This window comes from Zonotrichia albicollis, chromosome 18, assembly GCF_047830755.1.
Source record: "Zonotrichia albicollis isolate bZonAlb1 chromosome 18, bZonAlb1.hap1, whole genome shotgun sequence".
In the NCBI taxonomy this organism is placed as follows: Eukaryota; Metazoa; Chordata; class Aves; order Passeriformes; family Passerellidae; genus Zonotrichia; species Zonotrichia albicollis.
In genome coordinates, this window is record NC_133836.1 from 3,805,172 (window position 1) to 3,830,708 (window position 25,537).

The window sequence follows — 25,537 nt, forward strand, 5'->3', positions numbered from 1 at the left end:
TGTCTCTTGCTTTTTATCATCTACAGAGAGATCAGGGCTAAATTCACTGCCTTTAACATTCCATTCTTAAATTACCAGCTCCATTTCTCTGATCAAAAAGCCACCAATGAGTATTTCTGGTGCAAAAACTCAAGAACACCTCTGGAAATAGACATGAAATTTTAATTCAAGTGTGTGGCTTATAATTTGCATTATCAATGTGCATTTAGCACTTGAGAAAAGAGAATATCAAAGGGGCTCAAACCTGACCTACAATGGCTGCAGGAAGCATCAGCTGAAACTCTTTTTCATAATTTGATCTGTATTTACAGAAGTAAATGATGAATAAAACAACATTTTTAACACCAGTAAAACCCAAGAAATCTGCCTGGCCACCAATTTTGAGGATGTTGAGCAATTCTTTGGTTATTTCTCCTCTTACTTTTGTCATGTCCCGATCCATCTTCACCACCTTCTCCATGTTGGCTCCAGTTCCCAGCCGGAATGGGCGACCTTCTGAGCTACTGCAGGAGGGGAAACAAAACACAGGAGCTTTGTTCTGACTGCTGGAGATCACAGCTGAGCTCCAATTCCATGTATTATGGGTGGTCTGAAAGGATTTGAAACCACCTGTGCAGCTGAATGCTCAACAGCAAGAGAAATACGAGGCAGTTAAGGACATTCCCCATTTACAGAGGGAATTTATTCCTACTGAATGCAGTTATTCAAAGCAATTAACCCTTCTCCCCACCAGGAAGAAGCCTCATGAAATGGTTTTTATTGATCACAAATGCCCAGGGCTCTGAGTTCACTTTTCCTTTGTACCTTTTAGTGGAATTTTTAGAGTTATGGATTCAGAACCAGCTTAGGGAGAGGGGGAAGATGGAACAAATAACACAAAATGCAGGAGGTGACAGCACTGGCATTCAGTGATCCCAACATCCAGGTGGGTGCTGAGAATACTAAAGAATCTTTAATAGCAAATTATTGTCCAGCTTATGCATTATTAAAGCAGTGCTTTTAAAGCCATTTTGCCTTGACAGTTCTATTTGTTAGTCCTACCCAGCCTGTCACAGCATAAACAAGATAAATGAAATTCCATCAGAAACACTGAGTCTGAGTAGCTAATTTTTCATGAGATTGTTTTCAGACAGATGAAGATGCTCCCATGTCCCTATGCATTATCTTATGGCTTTGCCAGTAAACACAACACACTGGGCAGACACTTTGCTTTCCCATTTACTCTCATATCTAGGATGTCTTTTTCTGCAGCTGCAGCACTGGAAAAAAGGAGAAGATAAAGGAAATTGGCAAAATTGTTTCTAATTCCAATCCAGTGAGCTGAGATTACCTTAGTAAAGGCTGAAGGACTTCATGGGAGGACTGATCTTCTCTTTTATGGATAAAAATAGAGAGTTTACCATCCACTGCCTCGCTTTCTTCTCCAGGATCTTTATCACCTTTTATGGAATTTTTTGGGCTGGCTTTTGCCAAGGTAGTATCTGGCTCAGAGGCAGTTGGAGAAAGGACTGTCTGGCAGCCTTGAAGCAGAAAGGAAAAAAGAAAACAAAGAAACACAACCATGAATTTTCTTACCCTTGGAACTAATGCTGACACATCTGGGATGTGGCTGAAACATCCCTGAGCCCCACTTTGGTGTGAGGCAGATGGAAAGGCACAGGAATACCCTGCTCTCAGAAATCCCCCAGGGTTTGAGCTCTCTGTCAATACAAAAGCTCCTGGCACAGGGTGCCCAGAGAAGCTGTGGCTGCCCCTGGATCCCTGCAAGTGCCCAGGGCCAGGCTGGATGGGGTTTGGAGCAACCTGGGATGGTGGATGGAGTGGAAGGGGGTGGATGGATGGGCTTTAAGCTCCCTTTCATCCCAAGATTCCATGAACAGGATTCCCTTGGGCACAACCCCAAACAGCTGCTGGTACCTGGCACGACATAATCTGCCAGCTTTGCCAGCAGCAGGGAGGCAATCTTGGAGGCTGGGTCACTGGGATCGTCCTGCTCGCTGTTCAGAGAGGGCACTGAGTAACTCCAGGGAGGCAGCTCCACGTTTCCACAGTCCTCCACACTCATGAGAGGCAGAGCAGCACGACACAGCTGCAGGATTATAAGCACCAGCTTTGGAGAAGGACGCTGATCCAAGAGAAGGGACAGAAGCTTGGACACACAGGCTGGCTGGCTCAGGATGGCTTTACCTATGTGACTCCTGAAAGGGAAAAGAATCTTGAAATCAAAACCAAGTTCATTTATTATTTACAAGATAGATTAAAAGCAATTTCAGTGTCTGACAAAACATCTTTAGCAATTCTTTCATAACTTGACAGCACTGATTAAACACTAAGAGTCAGTTTTAGAATGGTTAAAAAAAAATCCACAAAAGATCCCACAGAAAGAAAACACTCCAGAGGAAAGGCCTGGTACCTTGAGAGGTCATTCAGAAGGCTGAGGACATCCTGCAGTGCATCATTCCCTGCAGCCTGGTTGCCACAGCACTCAGTGGCTCTGGCCAGGTGGTTGGTGAGGAGGCTGGAGACCTGCCTGGCCAGCCCCGAGTGAACAGCATCTGTGGAACCCCCTTTGGAAAGGATGGGAGAATGCACAGCTGTAATCAACAAAAATCAATGTACACACCACAGAAATAACCCCTGACACACCCACCACTAGCCAACAGCCATGTGTAGGTTTAAGTGCTCTATGGGTGAATTCTACCACAGGAAAAATGCCTGGTTGAATCTCTGGTTCTCTGATTGTTTGGACAGAATCAAGTGGCAAAACTTGGAATTATCTCCATGAGGAGGAAAAAAGCCAGAATTAAAAAATAATAAGAAGAAAATCCACTGAATTTTGTATTCACTTAAGAATACACAGAATGCCAAGTCGTGGTGAATGACTGCCCTATTTTAAATACATTTACACCCTCCTCAGACAGCTGTAACACACAGAGAAGATATTTCACAGCAGGAGATATTGCAGTGTTCCTACCTTCTTCCTTTTCCCACTCCACACAGCGGTTGGCCAGCACCTGGAAGGCAGCCCAGGCCATGGTGGCCACCTTCTGTTTCTTGGTCTGTTTTTCATTGGAGCTGGACTCTGTCTGGCTGCTCAGGCTGCAGAGCCGGTCCATGAGCTGCACCAGCCCACTGCGCACCAGACACTTCTCCTCACTCCTGCAGGGGAAATTCAGGCTGGAATAAAATTCTCCAGCACAATGGCAATGCAGAACTTGCTGTTAGCTCAGTAATTATGGCAAAAATACAGTTCTGCCTCTCCCTTGTCCTCCTCAGACGGAATTGTGAGGGAATTTAACTGGATGTTCTCACATGCTCCTCATGATGAGGAAAGGGGATGTGTTTATAGTATTTAACACTCCTCCTTGAAGCAGAGCCTGCTAAGGCCAGGTGAGGATGTTCCCCATCCCCTCCCCAAGGCCTTGCCCACCTTGTGTAGGGAATGGTGCACAGGAGGCCGATGCTGTTGGCACAGGCGATGGGGTAGCGGGCACACAGGGACACCACCGATGTCATTGTCTCTCCAAAAGCCTCCTGGACCTGCTCCACCATCCCACCACAGGTCAGCTCTTCAATCCTGTTGAGGGTTAAATATTGGGAATTGAAGGCTTCAATTCACAGACTTCCAAATGTAGCTTTAAGAAAGTAATAATCAGTGCATGTTAAGAATTAATCAAGAGAGACTTGGAAGGCAAACTGCAAGTCACTCATTTTTCATAGGAAATGTGAACAAGGGAGTGTGGTAGTTATAACTCAGTTGTGATTAAATCTCACTACAAACAAAATACAAAACATTTACTACATTTCAATGACAGTATCAGCTGAATCTAACACTAATACCTAATTAACATCAATTTAGAGTTAAATCAAGAGAGAGGGACACCCTCCATACACACCTGGGTACATCAGCCCAGTATGAAAGGAAAGTTCATCTACCACTAAATAAAGCATTTCTTAGAAGTTTCTGCCTTCTCACCCCACAAGAGTCAAAGCGTTTGCTGCAACCTTAGCTCTGCCAACTTGTGCCCTCACAGCTGCTCACTTCTGGCTTTCCCTTGTGCAAAGCAATTCATTCCTTTCCACAGAGGCCAAACCACAGAATTCTGGAGAAATGCACCCACCTTGGCCCTCCCTGGAGCACCATTGTGACCGGCCCCACCAGGTGGGTGACGCCCCCGACGCGCACGGCGGCCGTCAGCAGCTCCCTCATGTGCACCAGCGCCTGCTTCCTGGTGTTGCCACGTCTCCAGCGGGTCTGGGCAGCCAGCAGGAAGCTGCTGCTGGACACCTGTGAGGTTTAGGATGGGATTTTTGTTAGACACAAACAAGGCACCTCCTGTTTCTGAGCAAGCTGGAATTTGAAATAAAGTAACAACGTACGGCTTGGTCAGGGTTTGTCCCGATGAAGGCAAAGAGCTGTCCCAGCAGGACACTGTAGGTGGGTTTGTCCCTGCTGTCCTCGATGGCCAGGGACTGCAGCAGGGTGAAGGAGCTGCTCCTGTGGCTGGTGACGTGCCGGCGCCTGCGGGGGAACCGCAGGGTTACAGCTGGCAGCAGGGAGCTGACCCAACCACCACACACACTGCGATAAATGGGATCCAGTGATCACTGGGACACGGGGAGGGGAAGGGGGAAAGGGCAAGGGGGAAGGGGAAGGGGGAGAGGAAAGAAGGGGAGAGGAAAGAAGGGGAGAGGAAAGAAGGGGAGAGGAAAGAAGGGGAGAGGAAAGAAGGGGAGAGGAAAGAAGGGGAGAGGAAAGAAGGGGAGAGGAAAGAAGGGGAGAGGAAAGAAGGGGAGAGGAAAGAAGGGGAGAGGAAAGAAGGGGAGAGGAAAGAAGGGGAGAGGAAAGAAGGGGAGAGGAAAGAAGGGGAAAGGAAAGAAGGGGAAAGGAAAGAAGGGGAAAGGAAAGAAGGGGAAAGGAAAGAAGGGGAAAGGAAAGGGGGAAAGGGGGAAAGGGGAAAGGGGAAGGGCAAGGGGAAAGGGGAAGGGGGAAGGGGGAAGGGGGAAGGGGGAAGGGGGAAAGGGAAGGGGGAAAGGGCAAGGGGGAAAGGGGAAGGGGGAAAGGGGGAAAGGGGGAAAGGGGAAAGGGGGAAAGGGGAAAGGGGGAAAGGGGAAAGGGGGAAAGGGAAAGGGGGAAAGGGAAAGGGGGAAAGGGAAAGGGGGAAAGAGAAAGGGGGAAAGGAAAGGGGGAAAGGAAAGGGGAAGGAAAGGGGAAGGAAAGGGGGAAAGGAAAGGGGAAAGGGGAAAGGGGAAGGGAAGGGGAAGGGAAGGGGAAGGGAAGGGGAAGGGAAGGGGAAGGGAAGGGGAAGGGAAGGGAAAGGGAAGGGAAAGGGAAGGGAAAGGGAAGGGAAAGGGAAGGGAAGGGAAAGGGAAGGGAAAGGGAAGGGAAAGGGAAGGGGAAGGGAAGGGGAAAGGGAAGGGGAAGGGGAAGGGAAGGGAAAGGGAAGGGGAAGGGAAGGGGAAAGGGAAGGGGAAGGGGAAGGGAAGGGGAAGGGGAAAGGGAAGGGAAGGGGAAAGGGACCCTGCTGTACCTCTGGCTGGCCCGGGCAAACTCGATGTCCTCGTTGCCGATCATCTCCAGGTCGGACGGGGCGGACATGCTGCGCAGGAACACCGGCTGGCGCACGGCGTGGGAGATCACCTTGGCCTCAGAGGCTGACTTACAGGCTGAAGTGTTATAAAATAGAAATAAAAAAGGTCATTCCTAGTTCAGGAAAGTATTTACAAACTGGCTTTAAAATCACTGGTGGATATCCCACTGGAAGCTGAAAGACAGCGTTGTGAAAATCCAGTCTAAGCAAGAATGTGGAACTCAGATCTGAGAATTTTCCTGTTTTCAACCCTGCTGAGAGTTAAAGATTTGGAATTGAAGGCTTCAACCCACAAACTTCCAAATGTAGCTTTAAAAAATAATAATCAGCACATGTTAAGAATTGCTTAACTTACTTAAGGGAAATTTAGAAGGACAACTGCAAGTCACTCATGTTTTCATATGAAATATGTAAACAAGAGAGTGTAGAAGTTAAAGCTCAGACATGATTAAATCTCACTACAAACAAAATACAAATCCAGCTCAGAGGATTTTCCAGTTTTCAGGTATTGCTTCAAATCAGATTTCTTTTTATTTGGTTAAGTATTTTTTTTCTCAGTAAATCAGGCGACTTAAGTTTAAATTCCACCTATTATTACTCAGCTTTTTATTTACCATCATCATGGCAATCAGAAAACAAAGACTTGATTTTATTTATTTTAACAGAATTAATTTAATTTAGGGAAAAATAGTTTAATTTAAAGCAAAAGAGGCAAAAATAAGAAATAAAAAGTAGAAAAAGCTGGTAATGAGAGATATACCTGGAGTCTCTGCAGGGGTCCCAGATATGCTCCTGGTGATCCCAGACTGTGCTGCAATGGTCACGTGCAACAACAGCTCTGCTCTGTTCATCAAGCTCTTCACCAAGGTTTTTGTCTTTGCTAAGGGATGAGAGGTCTTCTGGATCAGGGAATTCACCTCTTGGAAAAACTTCTCCCTAGGATTACAAAAGGGAAGGAAAAGAAGCCAAGTCAATGTTTGAATGCTTTCAGAAAGGAAGTGTCACTGAGGGAAAGGTCAGCTAAACAGAACTTCTGGCCTCAGTCTGTTCTGTGCCAGCAAAGGAGAAAGCAGAAAATATGAAAGAAATAAACAAATGATTCCTTAGAAAACACAAGGAGTTGCAGGTTAATATTAATATATTTAGCACAGAAGTTTTTAGTAATTGAATCAGATTATTTTTTTTAACTCCCTGGAATTCCCCTGAAGCTGCCTAAATCTTCACTAATACCGACCTTAATGCCAGGACCACGTTCTCCAGATCACTCCCATCAAAAGAAACTTCCTTCATTGAGCACAGAAGCTCCAGCTCCTTCATCTTGCTCTAAACAAAGGCAAGGAGAAGGATGAGCAGGTTCTGAGGAAGCAGAGTGAGGCACAAGCACCCAGGGCAGCCTCAGTGCTCACCTCATTGAAGTGATAATCATAAAAAAAGGGGACATTGTTCTCCAGCTTGCCGTGCATGGCATCATCCACCTCGTTCTGCCACTTCTGCTCCAGCTCAGCCACACTCTGATACAGAGACAAGAATCACACTTGCAGCACTTAAGGTGTAGAAGGGATTTTAGAAGAAGAAATCTGAGTACATTTTGTATTTCTGTGGTGCTAAAATACATTTTTACTCCTAAAACAAGACTTCTGTTGTTTTAAATAATTTTTTTTACCTGCAGCTGTCTCTCCATGGCATTCAGCTTCTTAAAGGTCTCTCCCATAATTTTACAAAGTAAATCATATTCTTCAGCATGTTCCTCCTGATATTGGAAATTTATCAGGGACTGGAGAGCATCAACCAAATTGAGATGTTTAATCACACATGAAACCACCATCTCCTCCATGACTTCTGGCTGGATCACTTCCCTAGGGTTCCAGGGAAAGCCAAACTCATTAATCAAGGGGAAGAGACCAATTTGGACAATTCACATTGATAAATCATCAGGGATGGGATGGGATGGGATGGGATGGGATGGGATGGGATGGGATGGGATGGGATGGGATGGGATGGGATGGGATGGGATGGGAAGGGAAGGGAAGGGAAGGGAAGGGAAGGGAAGGGAAGGGAAGGGAAGGGAAGGGAAGGGAAGGGAAGGGAAGGGAAGGGAAGGGAAGGGAAGGGAAGGGAAGGGAAGGGAAGGGAAGGGAAGGGAAGGGAAGGGAAGGGAAGGGAAGGGAAGGGAAGGGGAGGGAAGGGGAAGGGGAAGGGGAAGGGGAAGGGGAAGGGGAAGGGGAAGGGGAAGGGGAAGGGGAAGGGGAAGGGGAAGGGGAAGGGGAAGGGGAAGGGGAAGGGGAAGGGGAAGGGGAAGGGGAAGGGGAAGGGGAAGGGAATGCTGCATTCGCAAACAAAACCCAGAGGGAAACAAGGACTCCTTACTTTATACTGGGTCTAAATTGAGGCCGAGCACGTCCAGAAATTTCCCTGAGCTTGATCATGATTCCTGGGGGCAGCCTAATCCTGGGCAGGTCAAAGTAGTGTCCAACAGGAGGCACGAGCACGTCAGAGGGGTATGTGAACTCCCTGTCCTCCTCGATGGTGAGCGGCAATGGAGAAGGGCTTGGAGTAAGGGCTGGAGAGATCACCCCGTTGGCTTCCACCTGCCACTGGCACCTGCAAAAACAAGTAAAAAAACAATAAAAAGGAATTTTTTCCCCTCTCTAATTCACCCCTCATTGAGGAAGGCACTTCAGTTGACACATTACAAAGATTAAATATGAATATTTGAAGTGTGGCTGGTACCAAGCAGAACCCAACCCTCCTTTTACTCTCCCCCACTATGTTTTGGAGAAAATTCCCTCAGTTTTAGGCAACACAAACTACAGGAAAAATTATTTATTTATTTTTTTTTTACCTTTGTAAAAGTTTAGATCTTAAGAGCTCTTGACAGGTTTCTTCATCTTTGGTAATTTCTGGCCCATTGTATAAAATCCTCAGCATGGAACAGGCCAGCACAGAGAGGCCCAGGGCCAGGTCAACCAGGAATGGCAAACCTCCTGACACATCCTCTGAGGACTCCTGCAGCAGAACAGGGAGAAGTTCAAGCAACCCACCACAAAGTCCATTCCAATAGATTCAAGATAGGAGATTTTATATATAATCTTCTAAATGTAAGATATAGCTTGATATCAATCTTAACTCCTACATACAAAATGCTTAACAATTAACAGCAACTTGTAAGAACAACTCAAGACAAGAAATAAAGGATTTAAACATTATTTTCCTGAACCAAGAAAGAACAGGTGAAGTTATTTTTGGTTCAGTCACCCCAGCTTGTAGTGGGATTCAAGATTCCCTGTGTTTGATCCCAGAATCCCTCCCATGTCTTTCTCATGGGCTGGAATCATTATTTCCTCAGCACTTCTCTGATTTTCAGGTTGTTACAAAGAAATCCTGGAGTGGCTTTAGGAGATAGATAAGACACATTTGATAACAACTATCTCCATGGATCCCTAAGTGTAGCCATGATATTTTCTGAAAAATCCTTTCCTTAGGATTTTTTCACCTGAGAATCTGAGAGGCCTCAGGAAGAAAATGTGAACAATGATTATCTGCTGCTGTGGGATGCAACAGGTGCATCTGTGATTGGTCTCATGTGGTTGTTACTAATTAATGGCCAATCACAGTCTAGCTGGCTCAGACTGTCTGAGAGTCACGAGATTTTATTATCAAGAAGAAAGGATTTTCGATGAAATCCTTTCTTCTATTCTTTAAGTATAATTTTAATATAATACATATCATAAAATAATAAATCAAACCTTCTGAAACACGGAGTCAACATTCTCATCTCTTCCCTCAGCCTAAGAGCTCTGCAAACACCAGCACACCTGAGTGCCAGCCCATCCTCAGGGATCTCTGCACCCCAAACTCATCTTCCCTCACTGCCAACACCCGATGTGTGTCACTGCCCAAACCAGCCACTGCTGCTTTCCACGCCCCAGTGCCGAGCTGGAAGCACATTTCCCTGTGTCCTGGGGTGACATTATGATGCTTGTATATCCCCATTCATCTGTTCTGTGCCTTTAAGACCGGCACTGAAGAGTGGAAGTTTTGTTTGGGTTTCTCTTATCAGGGACACAGAGGAAAGCGGTACATAGGGCTGTTTTTTCACTTCCAGCTTCAGCTTGCTGCTTTTGCTTGCTCTCTTTTTCTGCTCTTGCTTCTGCTCTGCTTTCTGCCTCTGCCTATTAGCTAGTTTAGCTAAACAGTCCACATTGCTTCCTGGACTGTTTCTCCTCTCCTGTTCCTGTGACCATCTCGGACTGGGACCCGGGAACACCGAAGGTTTGGCTGCAGCGGCTGCCCCAGCGCCGGAGGGACTGAGAACAGAGCAACCACCCCCCGACAGAGACTTTCTGATTTTGCCATCTTTCTCAGAGCGGTGTCACCTGGTATTGTTCATTTTGTGTGCTGGGGGGTGCTGTGCCTGTCAATAAACAGGTTCTTTCCACCTCTCTCCGAGGAATTTTTTCCCGAACCGGTTGGGAGGAGGGGCCGTGTGGGTTTTGCTTTCTGGAGGGGCCCTCCTTTGCAGATTCTTTAACAAATTTGCCCCAAACCAGCACACCCTGGATCTGGAATGTGCTGGGGCAGCAGGAGGCAGTGGAAGCTGAGGCTGTGCCCTGGGATCCCCCTGGGTACCTGTGCTCGCACAGTGCAGGCAAAGCCCCACATGGCCTTGTCCGGGGTGTTGTGCTCGCGCCCGCTCCGCATCTCGAAGGAGAACGTGACTGTGTCTCCTTCCACCTTCAGGGGGAGAAAAGAAAAGAGATTTCATGATTGAAGCAAACAAAAAGGTTTTTCACACAAGTGGTGATGACTTTCAACAACAGTTATCTGGGGGTTGTTTCTATCTCAAGATATTCTAATTTTTTTTTTCCTTTTTGTAAAGGTGTCTTTTAGTGGAAAACTTAATTTTGCTGCTGGCTGACTACAGTAAAATAAAAAAATCCACCATAGCTGTAAAATCAAAAGCAGAAATTATTAGTGTGTTATTTAGCCTTGATTTTCACTGTTTGTCTGCAAGAAACCAGGCAATAATTAACAATTCTCTTCCTGAAGGAAGACAGACAAGCTCTTCAATTAGAGAAATGACAACAAATTAATCAAGGAGCTTGCTAAAAGAGCAGCATCAAAACCTATGTGCGAAAAATAAACTAAATTCCCTTAATTGTGAACAATGGAGTTCTTGTCTGAAATTGCTTTCCAGTTTATTACCTCTTGATTTCTTTCTACAAAGTGTTTTTGTAATGTAAATAAGCCCAGCTTTAGCGTGGGACAATGTAGCAGCACAAATAAATATTAAACAAGAAATCAAATCACACTGCAGAGAGTGTGAGGGGACACACTGCCAAAGCATCGAAATGCTGAGGTTTCAACAAGTTTGAGAGATTCTTCTCAGTTTTATTACCAAAAGAACCAATGAAATTTTAAAATCCAACAGAAATGGTTGGATTTTATTTGTTAGATATATTTGGGGGTTATTATCCAAAAAATTGATTTGAAGAGAATTTGCCTAGAACTTCTCCTGGGAGGGTGGGAGAAGAGCAATGCCATTAGAGACTGCAGACTCAAATATCTCCATCAGGAATTCCAGGAAGACACAAAAAACAAACTCCAAGGGAAGCATCACACGGAACACAGAGCCCAGTTTAAAGTTCTCCCCCAAGGACACAACAGTTCACTGAGCAGGGATCTCATCATGGATAACTGTACATTAAAAGCTTGGAATGCATAGCCATGAGGGTAAAAGGGGCTGGGCATGGTTTCCAAAGGGGGTTTGCTATGGGAAAAAGGGGGATGGGAATACTGTACCTTCACTAAGTCCTTGGGCCACCCCGTTCCTAAGACACTACGGCTGCCATATCCCAGTGTATTGCCTCCATACTCAGCAACCTTCCTACTGTTTGTGCTAGGACCAGCATAGATCACCAACTTCAAAACATAAAATACACTGTTAGACTGTAAGAGAAAAACAAGAAAACCTAATAATAATAATAATACTTAGCACTTCCACCGCGCCTTCGACTCTCGAAGCGCTCCATGCACGTGAACCGACCCTCACGGGCTCGGTGAGGGCAGCAGGGTTAAGTATTATTATCCCCATTTTACAGATGGGGAAACTGAGGCACACAGCAGAGCAGGAGCAATCCTGACTGCCAGCCCTGAGGCAGAGAACAAACTCCTACCCTAGCAGAGAGGGGCTGATCCAAATCCCAGCAAAGGCAAAGTTTTGGCATGACTTTGTGGGATTAGGGTTTTTTGGATGAGTTCAATATTAATGTCACCCATTACTGATTAAAGATATTCCAATTAGTTATTTATGAGCATCAGGACTTGCTCTATGCCAAAGAATAAACAGCAGCACTCAAGCAAGAAGCACAAGCAGCTAATACAAAGTGGGTAAGTGCTATTGGTTGTTTTCTTAAAATTAAAATATTTGTTCCTATTAACCCAGGTAAACAAGATCTTTATTATCAGGGAAAAAGGAACCTCTCCAGCTCTGCCCAGTTTAAACCACCTTTGCTGATCAAAGGAGGCAGCTGGATTAAAATTTGGAAAATAAAGGAAAATTGAATAAAAACGAGAAAAGTCAAACTTGGACAGTCTAGCCAGCCTGAAATTTTTTAAAAAAAACCAGAATTTCTGAGGGGAAAAACCAACCCAAACCACCCCTGAACCCCCCAATCCCTGGAGCCTCCCACCCTTGTCCTATGGCAGAATTCCCACATTTTTGGAGGGAATTCCCTCAGTGCAGAGGTGCTGAGCTGGCCCTTGCTTACCTTGTCATAATCGTACTGGGAGGAGCATCTGTTGTCAAATCTGAGGTACAAGCAGCGGGCTCCTGGGATGTGCACGGTCTCCTTGAATTTATAGTTATCCCTGACAGGATGCACTGTCTCCACAGTCTTGCCAGCAGCCCAGGGAGCAGGGATCTTCAAACCAGTCAGGAATCCTGGCTCTTCCTTCTCTTCCAGCATCCTGAAATTAGAGTGAGAAATTGGGCCTAAAATACAGCACAGAGATTTCTGTCATTCAATAAATTACATTAAATTCACCTCTCAGTATTGATACAGACAAGGAACTGACTCCTGGTTTTAGACATTACTGTATTGAGGGGATTCATGTATTACATCTATTATCATCATTATTCATACATTTCATATATTCTTATACAGAAAAAAATCCCATTATCATGAATTCTTTAGTACTGCAAATTCTCCAATGCTGCAAATAAGCATTTTTATTTGATTTTAGCTCTTTGTTTCTGTTCCTTAGCAGGAGCTGGGAAACTTTGAGCTGAGACACAGCATTTAAATGCAGGAGTTAAAAATGTTATTTCTCTGTAAATGAAACCATTTAATAGCTTTGCAATGGTTTTAATTCTGTATCTCACGCTGCCAGAGCAATTTACATTTTCTCCTGATGGTCCTCCCTAGCCTAATTTATTGTGAGAGAAACATTTAGATTTAATTTCTAATGCTTGAAATGGGGAAAAAACCAGACCAAACCATACTCTGTGTAAACAACCTGAAGTTATTAATAGTTTAATTCTATATACAGAACAAAATTTGGAACTAAGTGCCTTTTGCAAAAGCTCATATAAAACTGAGACAGCCTTAGAAATCATTCCAGCACACCTTTAAAAATGAATTCAAATTAAAAACTGCTGCTTTATCCCACAGCAATGGTCAGATAGACATTATAGCTCAGTTTATCCCATGAAAAGACCCAAATGTAAAGAAAATCACCTCTCATCAGGCAACTGCTTCCCTTTCTGCTCTGGAGCACAACTGGGGGAACTGTTCAGTTCTGAGAAAACTGGAGACTGGGTTTTAAGCAGCAGTGCAGTCTGTGGCCCAAAATACACAGTGTTAGGGACATGCAAACTGTAAAGCATTTTAAGAGCTCATTATTGAAATCATTAACAATGACTGTTGTTATTGACAATAAATCATGACTGAGTAGCTCGTGGAGCAGTCAAACTGAACATTCAGCATCAGCAGCTTGGGCAGCTGTTGAGGAGCTCTGAACTCTGCTGTGGATGAGTGTCTGAGGAAGCTGAGCAGGTTTTGGAGGCTGAAGGCCCCAGGGGGGCACAGAGCCCGTACCTGGCTGGTGTAAAGCACCAGCTGCACCAGCTGAGGCATCAGGGCATCAGCCATGGTCAGGGTCTGCAGGTTGGGGTGCATCAGGGATGTCAGCAGCACGGGCAGCAGGTGGCCAAGCATGGTGGCCTTGGTGATCTGCTCCAGGCCTTTCAACCTGGAAGGAGAGGCAAAGTTACACAGGAACAACTCTTTCCATAGAGCAGCACTTCTGCTTGCAGTCACTTCTGTTTCATCTTGTAACAGCAACTCGAAAATCCAGCAGAGAATGTTTGCATTATATTAACAAAATCCCCAAAACAATCTTGAAACCACTACAATTTCTCCCAAGTGCCAGTGACCTTGAATTGCTGACAATTTTTACTGAACAATCTGAGAGCAGAGACAGTAAATCAACAGTTTAATAATTACTCAGAGAAGGATAAGCTCCCCTGGGCACAGGATGAAAGTCCCCATCAAACACAAATGCACCAGTGTGGATATCAGCTCCCAGCACATGGAGCTCAAAGGACTTGAAAAGGATCTGCAGCTACAAAAATATATTTGAACACGAACTCATATGAAAATATCACCCAGGAATTGTGTGCTGTCAATAAACACAACTAATCTTGCAGGCACAGAGAAGCAGAAAGTGAAACCTGAAACACAGCTGGGACAGGGAGCTGTTTGTTTGAGGAGAGAAAAGTTGGCAGCTTTTGTTTCCACCCCATTCCCAAGGTGGATTTTTAAGAGGAGGGGAGACAGGGAAGGGCAGGTGATGGAATATGTGGGATTTAAAACAACACCCAGGGATTGTCATGGATAAATATCTAATCCAGCTACTGGGGATGTAATAATCAAAAATATAAAAATAAACAGATTGTTCTAGTTTACAGGAGTATTCCCAGCTAATTACAGTTTATTTCCAGGTATCCTACTCATAAATATCATTATAACTGATTATAATCTTCTCAATTTGAGGTTCCTACAGAAATATCAACCTACAGATGACCAGCACTGACACAGAGAGTGATTCTAAATTCTCCACCAGCTGAGTGCAGGAAGAAACAGTTCCTGTGCACTCAAAGCTCAAATCTGAAGTGATAAAGAATAATTAATGCTAACTGTGCTTGCACAATAAATCACAAAGAGCAGCAGCTCCCTTTTTCCAAATTAGGATCCTCCCACTTGTCTCACCTTTGCTCCCTGTCAGAAATGTCACTGTTAATTAGTGCTGTAGTGACTTGTTGCAGCATTTCCAAGACTTCATCACATCCTGTGAGAATTTGTGTGGCAAGAGACAAAATGCTGGTCTTGAGTTCCTAAGTAAAAAAAAAAAAGTTACAGGATACTTCAATTCTTAGAGAATCCCCCCAAAAAAAGGACAACAGAACAAAAAAGATGGATTTCCAAATGAAAAGAATGATAATGTGACCTGGCAGGCCTGCAGCAGGAGATTCATCCAAGACTTAAATTTGATTAATGTTAAAGTGCTGGGAGAAACTAGGTGCATGTTTTACAGGATGCACATCCAGTTTCTAGAGGGAAGGAAGCCCCAAGTCCAGCACAGGAGAGAGCTGAGAGCCAGCCAAGGCACAGGAGTGGTGCCAATGTCCTAGCAGGGATGGGCAGCACTGCAGAGAGAGAAACTGAACAACGAACACGGCGTCAACAGCGAGACAACAAAAACACTCCAATATTCAGCATTTACTCCATGAGCCTGAACAAATCACTCCCAACTGCAGCAGCTCACAAACACACACAGCCCCAGAGAGCAGCAGGGAAAACTGGCTTAGCAAAATACCAGAAATTCAGAAATCGATTCCATTAGGGAAGTATTATTATTATTATTATTATTATTATTATTATTATTATTATTATTATTATTATTATTATTATTATTATTATTATTATTCCTGCACTCCAGGGCAAACCTGGGAGTTGGATGAAGCAGTGTGAAATGCAGCATTTTAATAAACTTCTACCAAGCAAAGCCTGTCCTCTAACAGCTTCCTTGCCACAAACTTTAGTCTCTCTATTTCAGATAAATGATGGAAGTGGTTGTACACAAGCTTTGTTTAAACTGCAAAAATGCAATAGCCAGGTAAGGCAAATAAACTCCTTTTCTATTTATTTAATTTTTTTTTTTCAAGGGCCACCTGAGTGATTTGGAAAGGAAAAAGTGTCTGGGGTAACATGTCCAGGAAAGGAAATTCCCGTGCCAGGAATCCTTCCAGCACATACTAATTAAAATCTACTTAAAATCTCATTATACATGTATTTAGGAAGGGAAGTTTCTGCTCTCACTAATAACAGGGAATGCAAGCTGGAATCCTGAACACAGAATAACTGCAGATTTTACTCTGCACTGGATTTTTCCCTGATCTCCAGCTATTTAACTCTACCAAAAGGCAAAGAACCAGCAGCAAACAGCAAATGCACTGCAGGAACAAGGCGTCACAGGCACACTGACAGGAGAGAGCCATACTAGAATAAAACTTGGTGTTTACCTGTACCTTCAATGTCTCTCCCTGCAAGGAGCTGTCACTGTCATCATTGTCATCAGGTTTAATCAGAATAGTGTTACTGAGGAGGTGGTTCTGCACAGCCATCAGGTACCGCAAGCACGAGGACGCAGCCTTGAACACAAATAAGTAAAACTTTGCATTATCCAAACCCTTCATCAACCCTGAGCCAGGCAAGCCTCAGACTTGGAAGTTGGAGAGAGGAAAAAAAAAAGGTGGAGGAAGAAGAAAATAAAGAAGAAAGAAAGAATTGTATAGATTTAAGGAAAGAAACTTATTGAAGTTGGAGGGAGACGACCCACCTTGCGTTGGTCAGCATCGACTCCGATTTATTCATCAATCAGGCACCTTTTATAACAGTGTTAATTCACTTCATGCATATTGCAAAATCTGAGCTCACAATAGGTCAGAGATTACACACCAACCCCTCCTTATGTTTCCAATACCAAGATTTAGGTTCTCAAAATTATTCTTGCTTTCCCAAAACAGCCAAAGACAGAACATCCACTTGTTATGAGAAAGCTGCCTGAGAACTCTGATGTGCAAGGCTCTCAAGGCCTTCATGTTTGTCACTTTTACCTGTAATTAAAAATAACCTGAGAACCTCTGCTGTTCACAGAAGCAGGCTGTGAGAATCTGCTCCTCACAGCTGCCTTCTGAGCCATCCCTGAAAAAATCTCCAACAGAAACTGGTTGCAAAATGTCAATTTTGTGAAGTAACTCACAAAAATTTAGAGAGGCAGCATAACTTTGTTCAGGTCTGGAATATTACAGCAATATTCAGGAGCTCTAAGGATTGATTAATTCTGAAAAGATTGTGCCACCAGAGATAAATGTAACTCCCACTGCTGAAGGTGATGGTTCCATGCCACTCCTCCTTCCCCACATCCTGTCCCCTCAACCTGCCTGTCCCAGGGAGCTGATCCTGCTGCAAACACCTGCCCAAGGTTTTACCATCAAACATCAGCTTTAACTCATTCCTGTCTGTCACTGGTGGCTCTTTCAGCCTGAATGAACCACAACACACAACTGCATCTTTGATTCTTTAACTGCATTGAAGACTGAGATCCACAAACTTTGCTTAAACTGAACAGCAACCAGAAAATAAATCCATGTATAAACCCATTCCAGCATTACTGAATAACTTCCTTTGCTGCGAGAAATTATTCTTGAATAATTTGAATATTGAGATCCACAAACTTTCCTTAAACTGAACAGCAACCAGAAAATAAATCCATGTATAAACCCATTCCAGCATTACTGAATAACTTCCTTTGCTGAGAGAAATTATTCTTGAATAATTTGAATATTGAGATCCACAAACTTTCCTTAAACTGAACAGCAACCAGAAAATAAATCCATGTATAAACCCATTCCAGCATTACTGAATAACTTCCTTTGCTGTGAGAAATTATTCTTGAATAATTTGAATATTGAGATCCACAAACTTTCCTTAAACTGAACAGCAACCAGAAAATAAATCCATGTATAAACCCATTCCAGTATAACTTCTGAATAACTTCCTTTGCTGTGAGAAATTATTCTTCTCTTCCCTGCACAGCACAAACAAAAGACAATTCTTCTCCTGGGTTTGTTAAAGTTTCACCTCCTTGTTCTCAGTGAAGAGGATGGATTCAAGGAGGAAAAGAAGCCAAAGGCAGAGATACTTTTATCCAAGCACATTTTACTTACAGGCACAGTTGAAAGAAGCCTTTGAAAGTCATCTTTAGATACAGTTTGGCACTTGGTGATTAAGACACAAGATTCTCGGACAACAATCTTGAGGATGTAGTGCAAGAGCTCATCATTGAGTCTTCAGGAGAGGCAAGAGAGGTGGAAAATGTAAATCATTAATTATTGTGCATTAATTATTGTGCATTTTGTACAGCTCAGCTCACTCTGCAAGCTGGATCCCAAATATGGGAAACCTAAAAAGGATCAAACTTCAAATTCAGGCACAAAAACCCCCAAGGCTGGAATGTTTAACAAGTACAACAGATTTCCAGGGGTTTGTGCACTGTGCTGATGTAAATCTGATTTCTTATGGTTCATATAAAAGACTCCTCCCAACTTGAACAGGTACTTGAGACTGGCAGTTTTACTGCTGGAAAGTCACCTATGATATACAGAGAAATGCTATAAAATCATATTTCTGAAATTATCATTCAAATTTACCAAGAACATGGCAAAGAACAAGAAATTCCAAACCCAGGCTGGGTACAGAAGCATCCAAAGTTTGCCCTAAAACATCAAATCTCTCCCTCACCCTAATGAAACTTTCCCCCACAGACACAAACAACATTCAGGAGCACACCAAGCAATTCCAGAAGTTCCTGCAAGTTCACCTGAAGCAAATAACAGAAAAATACCCTATAACCAGAGGCTTTTTACCTATAGTGATCATCATCTTCACTCCCAAATCTGTTGTTCTGCAGCTGCTCAGCCAGGTTGGTCAGGATAACATCCCGGAGCTGGGAGAGGCCGCTGTTCCTCTCTCCTGGAAGGGAAATGAACTTTTAGCAAAGCTGCATTTACAGAAGGGATTTTGTTTCCCCAATAGCTCATTTAACACAGGCTGGAGCTCAGGAATGGCTGCACTCCCAGGGGAAACAGAGCTGCTGGCCCAGAATGGGAGAACTTTCCCTGCCCATGGCATTGGGAAAATTGGGAATTCCCAGCACTGAGCTGCAACATTTTCCTGTGAAGTAACAAATGACTGAGCATCAGCTGCTTCAAGGCCAGATTTCCTGCTGAACTCAAGGGCATTATTCCCCCTCCACTGGGGTCTAACATCACCTCTGATTATTTGCAAATATTCCTTTTCCCCACCTGAGCTACCCTAGGCCATGCAGCCTTTTGGGGCATCCCATAATTTCCTACAAAAGCAGAGCAGTGCTCAATACCCCACACTGCTCTCCCTCTAAGCTTGAGGTGTACTTTGATTTTTTGTTCTCAGAAAAACCCCACTCTCACCTGGCAATGAGACATTCTCACCTTCAGTTAAGACCAATTTCAATAAATTATTGATTTCTGCTTCTCCAGGATACAGGATATTTAAACCAGAGCTAAGGAAAAAATAAAACCATGCATTACTTGATGGATTTAGAAGTGAGCAAAACCATTTCAGTGGACATGTGACAAATGGCACCACACACTCAGCATCTGATGGAACATTTACAATGTCTGTGTAAAGGTTTAGAAGAATATCCTCCACATTTTAACATCAATATTAGGACATAAGCAGTTGTTTACTCCAAGAATCTTTTGTAATCAATTATATTTTATTGTTTAGGTCCCAAAGCTTCTCCAGGAGCTATCAGCACAATAAGTTTGTTAAGAAACAGAGATGTCAGGAAAAATGAAGATGGTTCAGAGAAAACCCCCAAAAACTCAGGGGATGGGGAAAGAGCTGAGGCTTCTCTGTGCTAAGAACAGTGGAAAATACAAATAATCAAGGAATCACTGCTGCTACAGTTTTGCACTTTTTGGAGACTGGCTCTGTAGGAGTCTTAGTTTAAGCTCCACAGAAGATTCTGGAAGGAGCATTTCAGGAACACCCCAGCTCTGCAGAAACATTCCAGGTGGAGACTTTTCCCCTCCAACTTGTGATGAACTCTGTCCTTTCTGTGTGAATTCCCCCCCTGAGATCACAATCACCTCAAAGGAGCACTTCATGCCTGTGTGAAGTGCTGGAATCATTATGCAACTTTGCCATTTCCTTTCCCTTTTTTTTTTCAGTAACAGAAAAGAAAACGGAGATGTTTTTCAGCTTCACACTGTGAGCAGGGATTAGTGTAGCCTCCTTCCCTCTGGCTCATGCTGATCCTCTCTGATAGAAACCTCAGGAAAAGTTATCACACATTGCCAGCTCCCTGTGAGGGCACCAGAAGCCCCCAAGGAGGGCACAGGAGGGAGGAAACATCACCCAGTGCCCACCCTGGGGCTGTTTCACAAGGCACAGGAACACACAGCTGTTACACTTTTCCCTGTCAGAAAGCACAGGGAATCCTCCTGAGCCAAACTATTCTTCACTCAAGGGTTTGCACAGAGCCACAGAAATTCAGAATGTTGTGATTCACACCAAGAAAATTCAGGTTGATCTTCAAAAGATTTTGTTCTCAGCCTCTGGAGCACTTCCCAGTGGCAAATGCAGGTTCTGTTTGTCCTTGGCACACTGGAGCCAGCATTCCTTGGCCCTGAGGTTTCCATTATCTCCTTTTCAGGAGATACAAGCACACTTCTTTTTTTCCCCTGGGCCTTCAGTCTCAGAGCATTGCTCAAGTATCATTAACCCCTCAGGGTCATTAACCCCTCAGGATCATTAACCCCTCCAGGATCATTAACCCCTCCAGGATCATTAACCCCTCAGGATCATCAACCCCTCCAGGATCATTAATTCTGCTTCTCCTGATGTTCCTTTAGTTCAGGAGAACTCCAGTGTTACACTCAGGTAAGAGCTGCCAACACCAGCAGTGCCTTTCCCTGAACACCACAGCAGCCAAATAAGGAACTCATTCAAAGAAACTCTGCTTGAATTTAGCAATAATATTATAATAAATATTTAAAAAAATACTTAAGAAAGCAAGTAAAAATGAAACAAATTAAAAGAAAGTAATTACTACTTGTTTTTTCATCAAGACCAACACTTTGTATCTCTTCTCCCACAGACACAAATTGAAATAATTTTACCATATTCTGTCTTAAAATCCATCACACTACATTTCCTCATATTAATGTAAAATTAAAGTAAATACAATGTGAGTGTTCACTGTCACTATATTTCAAAGAAACTAAATTCTAAGTTAAGTTGATATTCACCTAATAGCCAGACAAACTTCCTTCTGGATTTCAGAGCAGATCTGATCCCTTGGGGCCATCAGTAACTGCCACAGCAACAGCCCAGACCTTCTGACAATGTCTCTGTTCCTTTCAGTTTGGGGGCTGAAGAAAAATTTAAAAACCACCTAAGAAAAATTAAAGACAAAAGTATTAATACTAAAAATATACACATTAATATTAACTTATTTTCTGCAGTCAGTTTTTCAACTATTTTGCACACTGTATTTCAAACTATTTGTGTGGGTCTAAAAGCCTGAGTCAGAATCTGATTTTGAATCAAAAAATGGAGGGAGGGAAATACAAAGAAAGAACGTAATAAAATACATTATATATTGTAAAGTAATATAATGCAATATAATGTAATATAATGTAATGTAATATAATATAATGCAATATAATATAATAAAATGTAATGTAATATAATGTAATATTATATCTACATTATATATAATGTATACGTAATATATAATGTATATAATTATATATACATTGTATATATAAATGTATATAATTATATATAATGCAATAATATATTATTGCATTATATATAATGTAATATAATGCAATATAATGTAACGTAATGTAACGTAATATAACGCAATATAATGTAATGTAATGTAATGTAATATAACGTAATGTAATGTAATGCAATATAACGTAATGTAATGTAATGCAATATAACGCAATATAATGTAATATAATGTAATGTAATATAAAGCATTATATATTGTAATATAATATGTGTAATGTAATATAACGCAATGTAATGTAATGTAATGTAATGTAATATAACGCAATATAACGCAATATAACGCAATATAATGTAATGTAATGTAATGTAATATAACGCAATATAATGTAATGTAATGTAATGTAATATAACGCAATGTAATGTAATGTAATGTAATGTAATGTAATGTAATGCAATATAACGCAATATAATGTAATATAATGTAATGTAATAAAATGTAATGGAATGTAATATAACGCAATATAATGTAATGTAATGTAATATAACGCAATATAATGTAATGTAATGTAATGAAATATAAGGCAATATAATGTAATGTAATGTAATGTAACGTAATGCAATGTAATGTAATGCAATATAACGCAATATAATGTAATGAAATGTAATGTAATGCAATATAACGTAATATAATGTAATATAATGTAATGTAATATAATGCATTATATATTGTAATATAAGATGTGTAATGTAATATAAGGCAATATAATGTAATGTAATGTAATGTAACGTAATGCAATGTAATGTAATGCAATGTAATGTAATGCAATATAATGTAATGTAATGTAATAAAACGCAATATAATGTAATGTAATGTAATGTAACGTAATGTAATGTAATGTAATGCAATATAATGTAATGTAATGTAATATAACGCAATATAATGTAATGTAATGTAATGAAATATAACGCAATATAATGTAATGTAATGTAATGTAATATAACGTAACGTAACGTAATGTAATGTAATGCAATATAACGCAATATAATGTAATATAATGTAATGTAATATAATGCATTATATATTGTAATATAATATGTGTAATGTAATATAAGGCAATATAATGTAATGTAATGTAACGTAATGCAATGTAATGTAATGCAATATAACGCAATAAAATGTAATATAATGTAATGTAATGTAATGTAACGTAATGTAATGTAATGTAACGTAATGCAATGTAATGTAATGCAATATAACGCAATATAATGTAAAATAATGTAACGTAATGTAATGTAATGTAACGTAATGCAATGTAATGTAATGCAATATAATGCAATATAATGTAATATAATGTAATATAATGCATTATATATTGTAATATAATATGTGTAATGTAATATAACGCAATATAATGTAATGTAATACAATGCATTATATATTGTAATATAATATGTGTAATGTAATATAACGCAATATAATGTAATGTAATGTAATATAATGTAATATAATGTAATGTAATGTAATGTAATGTAATGTAATGTAATACAATGCATTATATATTGTAATATAATATGTGTAATGTAATATAACGCAATGTAATGTAATGTAATGTAATATAACGTAATATAACGTAATGTAACGTAATGTAACGTAATGTAACGTAATGCAATGTAATGTAATGCAATATAATGTAATGTAATGTAATATAACGCAATATAATGTAATGTAATGTAATGAAATATAACGCAATATAATGTAATGTAATGTAATGTAATATAACGTAACGTAACGTAATGTAATGCAATATAACGCAATATAATGTAATATAATGTAATGTAATATAACGTAACGTAACGTAATGTAATGTAATGCAATATAACGCAATATAATGTAATATAATGTAATGTAATGCAATATAACGCAATATAATGTAATATAATGTAATGTAATGTAACGTAATGCAATGTAATGTAATGCAATATAACGCAATATAATGTAATATAATGTAATGTAATGTAATGTAACGTAATGTAATGTAATGTAACGTAATGCAATGTAATGTAATGCAATATAATGCAATATAATGTAATATAATGTAATATAATGCATTATATATTGTAATATAATATGTGTAATGTAATATAATGCAATATAATGTAATGTAATACAATGCATTATATATTGTAATATAATATGTGTAATGTAATATAACGCAATATAATGTAATGTAATGTAATATAATGTAATATAATGTAATGTAATGTAATGTAATGTAATATAATGTAATATAACGTAATGTAACGTAATGTAATGTAATGCAATATAACGCAATATAATGTAATGTAATGTAATGTAATGCAATATAATGTAATGTAATGTAATGTAATATAATGTAATGTAATGTAATGTAATGTAATGCAATATAATGTAATGTAATGTAATGTAATATAATGTAACGTAACGTAATGTAATGCAATATAACGCAATATAATGTAATATAATGTAATGTAATATAATGCATTATATATTGTAATATAATATGTGTAATGTAATATAAGGCAATATAATGTAATGTAATGTAATGTAACGTAATGCAATGTAATGTAATGCAATATAACGCAATATAATGTAATATAATGTAATGTAATGTAATGTAATGTAACGTAATGTAATGTAATGTAATGTAACGTAATGCAATGTAATGTAATGCAATATAACGCAATATAATGTAAAATAATGTAACGTAATGTAATGTAATGTAATGTAACGTAATGCAATGTAATGTAATGCAATGTAACGCAATATAATGTAATATAATGTAATATAATGCATTATATATTGTAATATAATATGTGTAATGTAATATAACGCAATATAATGTAATGTAATATAATGTAATGCAATGCAATATAACGCAATATAATGTAATGTAATATAACGCAATATAATGTAATGTAATGTAATGTAATGTAATGTAATACAATGCATTATATATTGTAACATAATATGTGTAATGTAATATAACGCAATATAATGTAATGTAATGTAATATAATGTAATATAACGTAATGTAACGTAATGTAATGTAATGCAATATAACGCAATATAATGTAATGTAATGTAATGCAATATAATGTAATGTAATGTAATGTAATATAATGTAATGTAATGTAATGAAATATAACGCAATATAATTTAATGTAATATAATGTAATGCAATGCAATATAACGCAATATAATGTAATGTAATATAACGCAATATAATGTAATGTAATGTAATGTAATGTAATGTAATACAATGCATTATATATTGTAATATAATATGTGTAATGTAATATAACGCAATATAATGTAATGTAATGTAATGTAATGTAATGTAATACAATGCATTATATATTGTAATATAATATGTGTAATGTAATATAACGCAATATAATGTAATGTAATGTAATATAATGTAATATAACGTAATGTAACGTAATGTAATGTAATGCAATATAACGCAATATAATGTAATGTAATGTAATGCAATATAATGTAATGTAATGTAATGTAATATAATGTAATGTAATGTAATGAAATATAACGCAATATAATGTAATGTAATGTAATGTAATATAACGTAACGTAACGTAATGTAATGCAATATAACGCAATATAATGTAATATAATGTAATGTAATATAATGCATTATATATTGTAATATAATATGTGTAATGTAATATAAGGCAATATAATGTAATGTAATGTAATGTAACGTAATGCAATGTAATGTAATGCAATATAACGCAATATAATGTAATATAATGTAATGTAATGTAATGTAACGTAATGTAATGTAATGTAATGTAACGTAATGCAATGTAATGTAATGCAATATAACGCAATATAATGTAAAATAATGTAACGTAATGTAATGTAATGTAATGTAACGTAATGCAATGTAACGCAATATAATGTAATATAATGTAATATAATGCATTATATATTGTAATATAATATGTGTAATGTAATATAACGCAATATAATGTAAT

The 25,537-nt window shown here is 39.8% G+C and overlaps 1 protein-coding gene across 4 annotated transcripts in view; it reads right to left on the reverse strand.

The window, feature by feature from the left end:
- The window catches only part of LOC141731127 (putative E3 ubiquitin-protein ligase HECTD4), a gene marked incomplete at its 3' end in the record, with an annotated part of 74,580 nt that overhangs the window by 18,219 nt on the left and 30,824 nt on the right, over positions 1-25,537 (reverse strand). The window contains 26 exon segments of one of the 4 annotated variants that reach the window (XM_074554039.1): positions 422-503; positions 1,331-1,520; positions 1,918-2,198; positions 2,414-2,567; positions 2,975-3,159; positions 3,431-3,577; positions 4,122-4,288; positions 4,381-4,522; positions 5,532-5,667; positions 6,352-6,527; positions 6,826-6,914; positions 6,998-7,102; positions 7,255-7,447; positions 7,959-8,192; positions 8,434-8,597; positions 10,221-10,325; positions 11,394-11,513; positions 12,362-12,560; positions 13,331-13,431; positions 13,691-13,844; positions 14,864-14,988; positions 16,183-16,305; positions 17,884-18,004; positions 18,583-18,688; positions 19,186-19,256; positions 21,010-21,155. In XM_074554039.1, the coding sequence (XP_074410140.1) occupies positions 422-503; positions 1,331-1,520; positions 1,918-2,198; positions 2,414-2,567; positions 2,975-3,159; positions 3,431-3,577; positions 4,122-4,288; positions 4,381-4,522; positions 5,532-5,667; positions 6,352-6,527; positions 6,826-6,914; positions 6,998-7,102; positions 7,255-7,447; positions 7,959-8,192; positions 8,434-8,597; positions 10,221-10,325; positions 11,394-11,513; positions 12,362-12,560; positions 13,331-13,431; positions 13,691-13,844; positions 14,864-14,988; positions 16,183-16,305; positions 17,884-18,004; positions 18,583-18,688; positions 19,186-19,256; positions 21,010-21,155 (3,816 nt within the window). 4 annotated transcript variants of the gene reach the window in all.